Source organism: Petaurus breviceps, unplaced genomic scaffold, assembly GCF_028583685.1.
Source record: "Petaurus breviceps papuanus isolate PSGF00001 unplaced genomic scaffold, PetGlider_PUasm1.0 90255, whole genome shotgun sequence".
Taxonomy (NCBI): Eukaryota; Metazoa; Chordata; class Mammalia; order Diprotodontia; family Petauridae; genus Petaurus; species Petaurus breviceps.
In genome coordinates this window covers 998259-1011759 of record NW_027187200.1, presented here as the reverse complement: position 1 = coordinate 1011759, position 13501 = coordinate 998259, and the positions used below count along the sequence as shown (strand labels likewise).

Genomic DNA, 13501 nt, shown 5'->3' with positions numbered 1-13501 from the left:
CAGCCACACAAGAAGATCTTCAAATTAATTTCTTGAGCTTTGCCATCTTAGATAAAGAATGGATTGAATTACCTAAAGATTCACTTGCCTTTCTTCACTTCCAGTGTTATAGTAGGTTAGATTTTTGAAGCTTTTTCTATCCACTGCTTTGGACACTTACGAATTTGATTTCTACCAAAATAATTATATCCCTTTTGCTTTTGAAGTCCTTGTAGTACTCCGTCTCCATTCTAATTAGGTCACCTAAAACTGGTTTCAGACATTATCCATCTCTCTCGACAGTGTGATCATTTAAGGTGGGTATGAAAATTTCTACGAGTGAGCTGCTTTTTTGGGAGGGTATGATTAGTCAAGTCTTGACTTAGTCTCCCGCTACTTGTGTGACCTTGGGCAAATCACTTGAGTTCTTTAGTATTTAGTTTTCTAAACTGTGAAATGAAGGGTTTGAACAAGATAACATCTAAAGATCTTTCCAGCTATAAGTCTATGGTCCTATCACAAAATCTCTGTTCCAGAAGCGATCCAAAGGTCATCTAGTACCACTCATATCTAAGGAGGAATGCTGTCTTAAAGCATCCCTGATAAGAGTTCCAGTGTTGGGGAAACTCATTACCTCTTGAGGCAGCCCATTCCACTAAGTATGTTATTGGACACTCACCCACACTTCACATTATAGGGGGAAGGAGACTTTGGTTTCACTTGACCAATCTGAGCCTAAAAAATGACAATTCATTTCATTAATAGCACATTACAGTCATACCCTAAAAGACCTTTTTATTTTGAGAAATCTTTTCTAGTGGTTTCTTTCCATTTTATCATATTTGTAGAAAGCCCTTATCATTTTTCCATTTCACAAGATGTTTGTCCCAGAACTCCAAATATCAAATACAGATTTACCTACATTTGAATTTTCACTACCCTTAATCCAATTTAAAACATTTAACAAATTTGCTAATGGGGCATCTAATGGCCAAGTAGGAAACCACAGACTATTTTTTTTTTTAAGTTGAGAGCGATTGTCAGTTCAGTTTTTAATGAACCTCATTACTTCTGGAATATTTATCTAGACAAAAAGAAGATATCAATTTGAAATTCCCAGGATGCTTTTTGAAAAAGGAAACTTGGTTCCCTTTAAATTGCTTATGTTTTCATATCTTTTCAGTGTGTTAATTGATTTAAATATTTTGTCTCTTTTTCTTTTAAAAATAGTGTTTGTTATATGGGATTTTTGGTGATGTAAAAACACCAAAAATGGAAGTTAAAAATAAAGTGATTTAAAAAGTAAATCTCAAGGGCCAAGCACAGTTTTTTCTTAAGTATCATGAAGAACATATTAATTTTAGACCAGATTTATTATAAAGAAAAATTTTGGAGGAGAAGAGGATTGTATATATGTGTATATACATACATACATACATGCATACATACATATATACAATCTATCTATATGCCTCTTATGTTTTTGTATAGTATAGGTGCCCACTAAGCTAGTAGCTCTTATGCTAACTTGGTGTGTTACCTTGGACAAATTACTCTTTCTGCTACTTCCTTTTCCTCCTCTGTAAAATTACTTTTTTTTTTTTGAGAGGACTAGAGAGACAGTAACACTTTTTATCTTCTCTGATAGGGAGCTGAACGGAAGATCAGGGATGAAGAACGAAAACAAAGCAAAAGAAAAGGCAAGTGTACTGACCCCAGCTCCCAGTTGAATGCCTGTAAGTAGAAACGTTTCCACTAAGAGTTTAAAACTTCATTTCCCATGCAGAACAGTGGCTACAGTTATCAGCCCTTAAAAACAAATGACAACACAACTGTGGGTGATGTGTAAAATGCTTCTTTTTCCAGATGAGGAAACTGAGGCACACACATTAGCAATTTGATTGGGAACCACAGAAATGATACATACATACGTATATGTGTATGAATGTATATAATATTTTCCAGTATATGGACATACTTTTATTATTTCTTAACTAATGACTTTTGAAAATTTCTTAACTCTTAATGGAAATTTTAATGTGCTGACACCTGTAGGTTCCACAGTTGTTCTGCTTGGGCATTTCATGAGTAATAATAATGATCATAACAATAGTATTAGTTCACCTTTATGTAGCATTTTAATGTTTCACAAAACACTTTTCTCACAATAATGCTTTTAGTAGATATGATGCATGTGCTATTATCCCATTTCCAAAATGAAACAGTTGAAGCCCAAAGAGCTTAGGTGACTTGCCCAGGGTCACAAAGCTAGTGTCAAGGCTCAAGCTTAGGTATCCTGACTTCAAGACCAATGTTCTTTTTACTAGTCAATCAGTAAATAAACATTTATTGAGTGTCTACTATGTACTAAGCACTATTTTAAGTTGAGTATTAGAGATAAAATTAAAGGCAAAAGACAGTCCCTGCCTTTGAAGAGCTCACAATCTGATGGGGAGACAACATGACAACAGGTATGTATGAGCAAGTTATATAGGAAATAATCAGCACAGGGAAGGCACTGGAAATAAGAAGACTGGGAGAGGCTTCCTATAGAAGATGGAATGTAACTGGGACTTGAAGAAGGCCAGTAGGCAGAGATGAGGAGGAAAAGCATCCTAGGCATGGGGGATAGCCAGAGAAAATATCTGGAGCCAAGAGATGAAATATCTTGTTTGGAGAACATCAGTGAGATCAGTGTCACTGGATCAAATAGTACATGGTGGGGAAGGGCTGGTATTGAGTGTAAGAAGACTAGAAAGTGGGGCCTCGAATGCCAAAAAAGATTTTATATCTTATCCTGGAGGTGATAGGGAGCCACTGGAGGGGTGTGTGTGTGTGTGTGTGTGTGTGTGTGTGTGTGTGTGTGTGTACCTGTGCGTGCACACATGTATGTGACATAGTTGGACCTGTACTTTACAAAAATCACTTTGGCACCTGAATGGAGGATGGACTTGAGTGGGGAGAGACTTGCAGCAAGCAGAACAAACAGTAGGCTATTATAGTAGGAGGTAAGGAGATGAGACTCTATACAAGGATGGTATCAAAGAAGAGAAGGGAACATATTTGAGAGATGTTGCAATGGTGTAACCAACAGGCCTTGGCAATAGATCAGGTATAGGGGTTGAGAAAGAATGAGGAATTGAGGATGACACCTGAGTTATGGGCCTGAGAGACTGGGAGGAAGGTGGTACCTTCGGTAGTAATAGGGATTTTTATAAGAGGGGAAGGTTTTGGGGGAAAGATGGAGTTCAGTTTTGGATGTGTTGAACTTAAGGTGTCTACAGGACATCCAGATTAAAATGTCTTATAAGCAGTTGGAGATGTGAAATTGGAGGTCAGCAAAGAGGTTGGGGGGAATAAATAAATTTGAGAATTATCAGTATAGGGATGATAATTGAATCCATGGGAGCTGATTCACCAAGTGAAGTAATTTAGTAGGAGAAGAGAAGAGGGCCCAGGACAGTGCTCTGTAGGAGAGCCATGGTTAGCAGGTGTGAACTGAATGAAGATCCAACTAAGCGATGGTGAAGGATAGGGAGGAGAACCAGGGGAGAATGGTGTTCTGAAAATTTAGAGATGAGAAGAGTTTGATCCAAATGTCAAAGGCTGCAGAGAGGTCAAGAAGGATGAAGATTGAGAAAACCCTATTGGATTTGACAGTTAAGACATCTTTAGTAACTTGGAGAGAAGTTTTGGCTAAATGATGGGGTCAGAAGCCAGACTGTAGAGTTAAGGAGAGAGTGAGAAGAGAGAGGTAGAGGGACTACTGAGGTTGTTTATCTACAAAAGGCAGAAGAGATATTGACATTTGATAGCAGGGATGGAAGTATCAAGGTGAGGGTTTTTGAGAATGGAGAAGACATGATATAGTGGACAGGGAAGAATTGAAAAGAGAGAGGATAACAGAGGTGGCAATTGGTTGGAGGAGACAGGATGGAATGGATAGCTTGTACCAGAAATAGGGCCACCTTTTTTCTGTGAGACAAAGGTGAAAGAGATAGTGACAGAAGACATCTGAGTGACATGAGATGAGGAAGAGAGGAGAGGAAGGAGCTCTAGGTGAACATCCTCAGTTTTTTCAGTAAAATATGAAGCAAGATTCTCAGCTGAAAAGATGTGGGGAGGGGAGCCATGAGAGGTTTGAAGAGGGATGCAAAGGTTTGGAAGAGCCTCTATGGACAGTGGGATAGATCAAGCTTTCTCTTCTATTTGTTTTATAAAACTAGTTTTCATTTTCACACAACTTTTTATCTACCTGTGGGAAGGAGAAAGAATCATTGCTACTTCCTCATTGTTCTTTTCCATGCTAGTATGTGTGCTTCTAAGCATTTTTATTTTGAACAGGCACCTGAATCAACAAACATTTGCCAATCAACACATTAGTCAAGCTTTTCTTATCGCAGCCCCTCAGTAGAGGTTCCTGATACCACTTTGGAGGACAGCTGTGTGTGTGGCTAGGATTGTAGAGATGGTTAGTCTATATTTGACGTTTTGGAGCAGGAAGAAAAACTTGTTTGTTCTCTGGCATTTGGTACATTTTGTAGGTGAAGGGCCATACACTAATGGTAGGACAGTTGAAGTTAAAGACTTTTTCTGTCTTATTTTCTGATATTTGTAACAATTTTTAACTGATATCTTTCAGACTAAAACTAAGTATGCTTGGTCTGTGTTCTCTTTTGTTGTTTCTACTATTATTTTTTTCTCTTAACTTTGATAAAAGTTACAATTTTGGTTTAGATTTTGGATACAGCACATTCCCTTATATACAAAACAATTTGTCTTAGTCCTCAAAATTGAAATTTATGCCACAAGTTAAATATGAAAAGCCCTATAACTATACCTCTTTTTTTTTTTTTTGCCTTTTGGACGGGGGAGGGCAGGGCAATGGGGATTAAGTGACTTGCCCAAGGTCACATGGCTCGTAAGTTTTAAGTGTTTCAGGCCATATTTGAACTCGGGTCTTCCTGACTTCAGGGCAACCTCATTTTTCTTATAAGCGACATAGGATATTATGCACTGTATATCCTGGTACTAATTTTATATTAAAATTTGTCTCTTCCCCCTATTCTCTTTCAGGTCTTGATGTTAAAGTGCCCCTGCTTCCGTCCCACAAAAGAATGGACATCACAGTTTTCAAGCCCTTTATTGATCTTGACACTCAGCCCGTTCTTTTTATCCCTGATGTGCACTTTGCCAACCTTCAGCGTGGGGCTCACGTAGGTGACCAATCTCCTAGGGGCTTAGGATGGTGTTTGGTTCTGTTATTTGTACTTTCAGTGTCATTGTAGGTAGGCATGTTCTAGTCCAGTACGTTCATATTAAGCAGAGGCTCAGACTAAGAGGAATTTGACTGTCTTTTAAGAGTTAGCCCTTCAGAATATTAAGTGGAAATAACGTGACACCTTCAAAGATACTAATGTATCTTAGAAATCCAGAATGTATTTCACTTAATTTTGTTGCTTTAGTGTGTAAATTTGGATTTTTGTTTTGTGTCTAGCTTATTTTAAAAGCTCATATATCATCACATTGGGCTTCAAATTAAACAGATAGAAAAAGAGGTCCACAGAAGTGCACGTGGTTTTGGGAGAGTTCACTGAATGAAATTTGGTTCCATTTGGTCAGAAATTCAAAGCTATTTACATTTTAGCTTAATAAAACACCATTTAAATGCATATTTTTGAGTGTATTTTAAGACAACCTATTTTGTATTTTCTAAAGGTTCTTCCTATTGCCTCTGAGGAGTTGGAAGGTGAAGGGTAAGCTTTGTTTTTCAGTATTATTAAGATTATATGCTTTAGAGCTAGAAAGTATCATTGAAATTATTTAGTTCAGTCTCCTCATTTTATAGATGAGAAAACTGAGTCCTAGAAAAAGGAAGTGATTTACTAAAATCTTTTGACTCCAGATGCAATGCTCTTTCTACTTACTCTGCCAGTTTTATCTTACCTTTTGGAGTTCAGACCACCTTTAGAATTAACAGCAGTACAGATATCCAAGATGACAGCATTTCTCTTTTAGTGTGGCAGAAGTTTCTTATTACTAACCATCTAATCATCAGCAAATAAGCTTCTGGTCTCAGGCTGCATTTGGCTTTTGCCAGATGTGATAGAAAGGAGTTCTTTTTAGCCAGAATTTTATACCACAGGTATCCCAAGTACTCTCCATTACTGAAATGGTGAATCTGTAAGAAAAACTGAGAAACCAGAAACTTCTGACATCACCACTTATATTGCTAAATGATTGATAATTTCTGGTTCTTTGGAGCCAATGGTCTCAAACAGTTGGGAATTGTCCCTTCTACCTCTGAACTTGGGCTTAATTTTTTTCCAGTGCATCTGCTCCCTGCCACCCAACTGTAGTAGCAAACACCCTGGTACACTCAGGATGGCCTGCTATCATATTCTTTGATCTGCTTTTCCTAAAGGAAAGTAACTTTTAAGGGATCAATAATATTACTTTAATTACATTCACTAGTTCAGGGGAAAGGTCAGCACCCTGAACATGGAAAAAATACAAACAGAAAATTCAGGCAGAGAAATTAGCATAAAGACCAACTGTCCAGTTCCAGCTGTCTAAACATAGCAATATTGCTATACTCTTTACATACTTTACTGGATTGAGAGAGTATAGACATCTGACCAGTTGTAAAGCCAAGGATGAGAAGCTTTCCAGAGGACTGCTGCTGTGAACAGCTTTCAAGGTTCTGATTACATAGTATAGCGAACTCTCTTTATTCAATAACAAATCAGAGCAAAACATTCACAGAAAATCAAGGTATAGCATTCACAATGCTACAACTTATCACAGAAAATCAAAATACAGCATTCACCATGTCACAACTAAACAACTTATCACTAAAATGGCCACATAGTTTTCAACAAAGTGGTCACATAGTTTTCAACAAAGTACAATCATTTAGTAACTCGATCATTCAATCACAAAGTACAAAAGTCAAAGTTCTCCACCCCTAGGTCACAGTAAATCATAATCTTCTCAGTCAATACACAGTATCCAAGTAAAGTCTTCTTTCAGCTTGACTCAAGGCTTGCTCTCAGCTTCCATGGTTCCTCTTCCATGGTCCCAGCTCCAACTGTCACCTGGGTTCAAAGGCAGGCACCTCCCAGCTCCTTGTCCAGTTCTTCGTGCAGTTTCCATTCTATATTGAAGTCACAGTGTCCAGTCTACCTCAAGTCCTTCACAGTTCCTATTTCTGGGAAGATAAAGTTTAACAGAGCCACAATGTACACATTACCAGCACCATCATCAATTCACTCTCGGCCAGACACACCAACAAGGTCTGAGAACTCAACACAAATCATCAACATAGAAATCAACACAGACCCACAAACAAAATCCAAGAGGTCAGCACAAATCATCAGTAAAATCCCAGGGCCTCTAAAACCCTCTTCCAGGACTTCTGTAAACATACAACCAGAAAATCCTCTTTCGGGGCTTCCAGTAAGGTCCCAGGGCTTCTGTACAAAGTATCACAAACAAACATCAACATAGAGCAGACAAACAGTGCCGGAATATCACAAGTTTTCTCCTTTGTGACTCTGCCCCACAAGAGTCCTCTTTTTAGTTCTGCTGTCTCTAGCCTGGAAATTCTTGTTATATGTGATCATTAGCTCCTCCCCTTCCTGTTGCAGTTCATAAGTTCTAGGGTTCACAAGTTGTTGGGTTCTATTTCTTAACAGACTTGATATAAGGCTCAAAAGAAACTGAAACTGAAACAAGATATTAATTCAATAGCTGAAACAAGGTGTGAACTACTTCTGTGCTTGCCATTACACCAGTCAGGGGAGGGAGGATCCTGAATATATGACTACTCAGAGTCTCAACCAGAAAATCAAAAGATCTTTCTCATGAGCGAACCCACAAAGCAGAATACCAACCTTCCAGAATATATAACAAAGACTTGGCATCTGATTAGCTGAGTGCAGAGGAGTTATAAAATCCTCATGCCTTAGCACTTAATTGGAAACTCCCCATAGCCCAGAGCCTAATTAGCTCTGCGCCAGGGCTCTATGTACCTATTAATGGGCAAGGAAGATCTTCAAATTCCCTTAACACTATAGCAACTCAGTGAGCCCAGTTATAATGCCCTTTAGAGCAGCTCTGTTTACAAAAACAGACACACAATACACACAATTATAACATTTAAATAGTTATAGGGGGGAATGAAAGAATATAGCACAGATTATTATACAAATGCACAAAAAGTTTTTAGTAATCTCACTAATATTTTCATTCATTCATCAAATAATGTTTGACTACGGGCAAATCATATTCTGTTCCTGGGTCTTAGTTTCCTCATCTGTAAATGAGGGGGTTGTGCCAGATAATAGCTAGTATGCCATCTTACTCAAAATTAGTAATCCTATTTTTTGTGTGCTTATCATATGCCAAACACTCTTCTCAGTACTGTGGGAAATAAAAAAATACATAAAATGTGATCCTTTCTCATAAAGAATTTAGCCTGATGTCATGCTGTCACTTCAAACACTTGCTTAAAATGAAACTTTTATCTTCTACCCCAAACTAGCACCTGATTGCTCAGTTTCTCTGAATGGCATCATAGACCCATAGAATGTTAGAGCTGAAAGAGGCAGACATAATTTAGAGTAATCCCCTCGCTTTACTGTTGAGGAAATTGAAGTCCAGAGTGGTTATGTGATTTCAGTGCATCCTAGATTTAATGCTGGAAGGGACCTTAGAAATAATCTAGTCAAACCACCTCATTTTACATATGGTAAAACTGAGTCTAAGGGAGATGAAGCAACTTGCCTGTGGTCTCACAGGTAATAAATTTGTAGAACCATGATTTGAACCCATTATTTTTTTGTGATTCTAGATTCATTGCCCTTTCTTTTCTTCTTAAAAAGTTTTATTGATGCCTTTCACTCTTTATAGAGCCATCATCTTCTGATTACCATTCTTAACCCCTGCATTGAACTCTCTCTTTTAAGAAAGAAAAACACCTAAGCACAACTGGCTGGCAAACAACATGGCTGCCCCCATGACATATGCTTTTTGCTCTTGTAGTCACGTGCCTCCCGGACTGTGGTGAGAAGGGAAGTGTGTTTCATCTAGACCCACACTCTTTCACCCAAAGTCAAATGGTTATTAAGTGGCAGAGCTATTGTCTATTTCCCAAACTCAAAACTTTAGTCATCTTTGACTACTTCCTTCTTGCTACCTATACCGAATCATCCATCGTATTTTAGCAATTCTGCCTTCACGATGCTCCTCCCCTCCCTTCCTTTCCTTTTGCTACCATCTTAGTTTAGGCCTTAGCACCTCACCTAATAGCACCCCAATTGGTCTCCTTGCCTGGGATACCCTGCTGACTACTGTCTTTCAAAAACCTTCAATGACTCTCCATTAGGATAAAGGTCAAATTTCTTAAATCTGTCATTCAAGGCTCCTTATAATCTGGCCTCTACCTACATTTCTAGCCTTACACTCACAGAATCATAGATTTAGAGATGGAAGACACCTTAGAGGAGCTTATCCAGTCCACCCCTCTCATTTTATAGTTGAAGAAATTGAGCCCCAGAGAAGGTAAGGGACCTGTCTAAGGTCACACAGGCGGTAGTACATGTAAAGCTAGTCTCTGAATCCAATTCCTCTGATTCCAAACCCAGTACTCTTTCCATTGTACTATATAGACAAGGATCTGTTGTTAGTCCTCTGTGGAGCCACTCTCTTCTGCCAAAGCACCTGCTCTAATGGCCCTTCTTTGTGCCTTTCCCCTTCCTAGAATGTCTTTCCTCATAGGCAAATGTCCATCCTTCAAGGGCCAACTGAAATCCTACCTTTTCTGAGAAATCCCACTGACCACTCTCCAGAGAAGTGGTCTTTCCCTTTTAAGGGAGTCAGTGTTTTGTGGCAATCAAAAGCACTGGACTCACTATCAGGATATTTGGGACCTAGCCTCAGTGCTTCCACTCAACAATTGGGTGAATTTGGATTCTCTGGCCTCAGTTTTCTCATCTGTAAATTGAAAGGTTAGACTAGATTCATCTGAGTTAGAGCTATAAGAGGCTTCACAATTTCTTCCAGTCCTAAATTTCTATAATTGTGTTAAGATTTATGTAACTCGTTTGGCATTAATCATTTATTCTCTGATATCGGGGGTTTTTTTATGTATGTAAAGCTTGTTTTCCTAACTAGATGTTAAGTTCCTTAAATGCAAGAACCAAATTTCTTGTTACTTTTTAGGTGTTTTGCACATGCAAAGCACTCAGTAAATTATTGTTATTTATATTTGTTTTATTGATAAGGGCACTGACAAAATAGTTTGGGTTAATTTCAGGTCTAACATGAAAAGGGGACCATATGGAACTGAAGATGACTTTACTACTACACCTCCTGCTAAACTGACCAGGATAGAGGAACCTAAGAGAGGTTTGTTTTCACCAGCCATCTGTGGAGGATATTTTGTGTCAGAAGAGAGATTTAGCCAACTGACATATAAGTTAATGTTATAGAGTACCTTTGTCATTCTCTGATGAGAATGGTAGCTTGAAATTATATGGTACTTTAAGCTTTGCAAAGTGTTTTTTACAGCTGGCATGTGATTTGAAGATTCATTAATGTTTCAATTATACTAATAAAGTAAGTTACATGCCACAGGCATGACAGGAAAACTTACCCCACTTCCTTGAACCTGAAGCTGTTCTCTTGATTCTTTAGCCAAAATATCTTGTAGTTCAGCCATGATTTATTGCTTGGAAGAAGTGAGGTCTCCCTGGAGGCAGACATTAAGTCATGACCTTGCTTTTTTCTCTAAAGTTCCATTGGTACTTAAATATGAACATTTTATGGTAAGGCATAGGCTTAACAAGCCGGATGTCTGCACAAAATAGGATTGTGAGTGAGAGCTCCAAGAAAAAAATCATTGACTATGTGGACAAAGTCATGAGAATGGGCATCATTTTTATTGAATATTAGATAAGTTAAAGCCCTGCAGAGAAGAATGTTATGTAATCAGTCATTCAGTACTAAGACATTCAATTGAAATGTTGATATTGAGATTAGCCAATAAAGCAGAGTAATTAAATTCTTGCTTCAGATTCACCTGACAGTGCAAATGCAATGGAACCAGTTTGGGTGTTCCACAGCTGTAATCCCAGCAGGGGATAATCACAGGGGCTGGGACACTTATTTCAGTGCTTTATCATTTTTAGATTAAGGAATACTAAAATTAGAAGTTTCCCTGCATTTTATTAGCTCCTCCCTTCCTTCCTCCTCTCTCCTCATCCCTCAGAGGTTTTATGTGAGATTATGGGCAAGGATATCTATGAGTGTGAGCATACTTTATATTCTTAATCCTTAAATAGTGAGGCTTTTCTCTTTTTTTAAATACTTTCTGTGAAAAATATAAAAAACTTACTATGGACTTCTAGCGCAAAACACTAAACTAGAAGATAGAGAAGAGTAATTTATGAGCTAAAACTAAAACAGAATATATTCACTACCACAGCCAACACACATTAGAGAAGAAGAAACTGAAAGACTTGAGAACATGATAGATGTAAGATATGAAAATGGAAACTTGTGGAAACTCATAGAGCTAAAAGGAACTTTAAGACATTAATCAACTAGTCTAGTCATCTTAAATTCAAACCACATGTTTGATTTACTCATTCAACAAAATTAACTAGTTGCTTTCTTTATATAAAGCACCATACATGACACAAGCGATAAAAACCAAAAGAAAAAGAAAAATGAAGAACAGTGCCCTGTTCTTAAGGGGCTTATGGTCTGTTGGAGGAAATGAGACACATACATAGATAAGTAAAGTAGAAGATAGACATTGCTAGGTGGTGCAGAGGGTAGAGCACTAGTCCTGAAATCAGGATGACTCATATTCCCAAGTTTAACTCTGGCCTCAGACACTTACTGTGTGACCTTGGGCAAGTCACTTAACCCTGTTTACCTCAGTTCCTCATCTGTAAGATGAGCTAGAGAGGAAAATAACAAACCACTCCATTATCTTTGCAAAGAAAACCTCAAATGAGGTCACAAAGAGTCAGACATGATTAAAAATAAGTAAATAATAATAACAAAGAGATGGGATGGGAGCAAATGAGAAATCAAGACAAAGTGATCTAGGAATAGTTAAGGAAAGGCCAGGATTTGATACATGAGTTGTTTTGAGGGGGAAAAAAAGGTTTTAAATTTATATCATTAGCCAGTTTGTACTTCTTTCTAAATATTTGTTCCTCCCACCTCTACTCTATAACAAATGAAAAAAAAGACTTATCAATCTAAATTCATATTCAATCAAGCACATGGAAAAAGATACTATAAGCAACCCTTACAATTTTTTAGCTTAGAGGCCATATGCAGCCACCTATGGCTTTGAGGTTTCTTATGTAGTTTATTGCCAGGCTTTTATTCTTCCCTTTTCCAGAAAGACTCACACTGATATGCTTCCAGTAAGATTTAAATCTACTAAATCCCATCCCTGTGCCTTTGCAAAGCTGTCCTCCATACCTAGAATTCACTCTTTCCTGATCTCTACATTTTAGAATCCCTATTTCTTTGAAAATTCAAGCATACCTACCCTTTAGTATGAATCCTGAATCTCCCCCTCCCTGTAGCTTAGTGTCTCTCTCCCAAAATTACCTTTTATTTCTTTTGCATATACTTAAGTATACATATTTTCTCTTCCTATAGAATATATGTTATTTAAGGATAAGGACCAATTTTGTTTTCCAAGGGGTGACTAGGTGGCACAGTGAATAGAGCACTGGCCTGGAGTCAGGAGGACTTGAGTTCCAATGTGATCTCAGACACTTAACACAAAACTATCCGTGTGACCTTAGGCAAGTCACAACCCCAAATGCCCCTCAAAAAAACAAAAAAAAAAATTTTTTTTTTCTTTCCACCCTCAGTGCCTAGCACAGCACCTGATATATATAATATCTGATGAGCAAGTGATTGATTTGCCATATTGAAGACCTAGGAACAAGGGTATTCCATATCTGTTCTGTGGTTGGGGATTTTTTTCCTCAAGTGTTTAAAAAGTTAAAATAAAAAGAAGTTGAAAATTTAGTAAATTAAGGCATATTTTGCATAGGTTAATGTGTGTTGGCTATAGTACTGAATATGTTTTGTTTTAGTTTTAGCCTGTAGACATTTTTTTACTTTCATCTATATGTATTTTTGGGGGGACATGAGTGAAATTCATCTTTTCTCTCCATGCCTTCTCTATGTTGACTTTTAGTACTGCTCTATGTTCGAAAGGAGTCAGAGGAAGTTTTTGATGCACTGATGCTCAAGACTCCGTCTTTGAAGGGCCTAATGGAAGCTGTAAGCAATACTGTACCACACAATATTTCTTTTTAAAATTTTCTTTTTTATTGTGGGCTTAATAATAATCAAGAAACATAAACATTTCAATATAGAAATAACAAGAGGATTGTATAAGAAATCTTGAACTTCTGTTACTCTGTGTGTGTGTGTGTGTGTGTGTGTGTGTGTGTGTGTGTGTGTGTGTGTGTGTGTGTGT

At 37.7% G+C, this 13501-nt stretch overlaps 1 protein-coding gene across 6 annotated transcripts in view; it reads left to right on the top strand.

Annotated features, from left to right (window-relative positions):
- GRHL1 (grainyhead like transcription factor 1) overlaps positions 1-13501 on the top strand; it is a 93944-nt gene that overhangs the window by 70412 nt on the left and 10031 nt on the right. For 5 of the 6 annotated variants that reach the window (XM_069107760.1, XM_069107755.1, XM_069107759.1 and 2 more), the window contains 5 exons: positions 1628-1715; positions 5056-5195; positions 5698-5735; positions 10298-10389; positions 13217-13302. In XM_069107760.1, the coding sequence (XP_068963861.1) occupies positions 1628-1715; positions 5056-5195; positions 5698-5735; positions 10298-10389; positions 13217-13302 (444 nt within the window). The remainder of the gene's footprint in view (positions 1-1627; positions 1716-5055; positions 5196-5697; positions 5736-10297; positions 10390-13216; positions 13303-13501) is intronic. The other variant, XM_069107756.1, reaches the window with a different exon arrangement.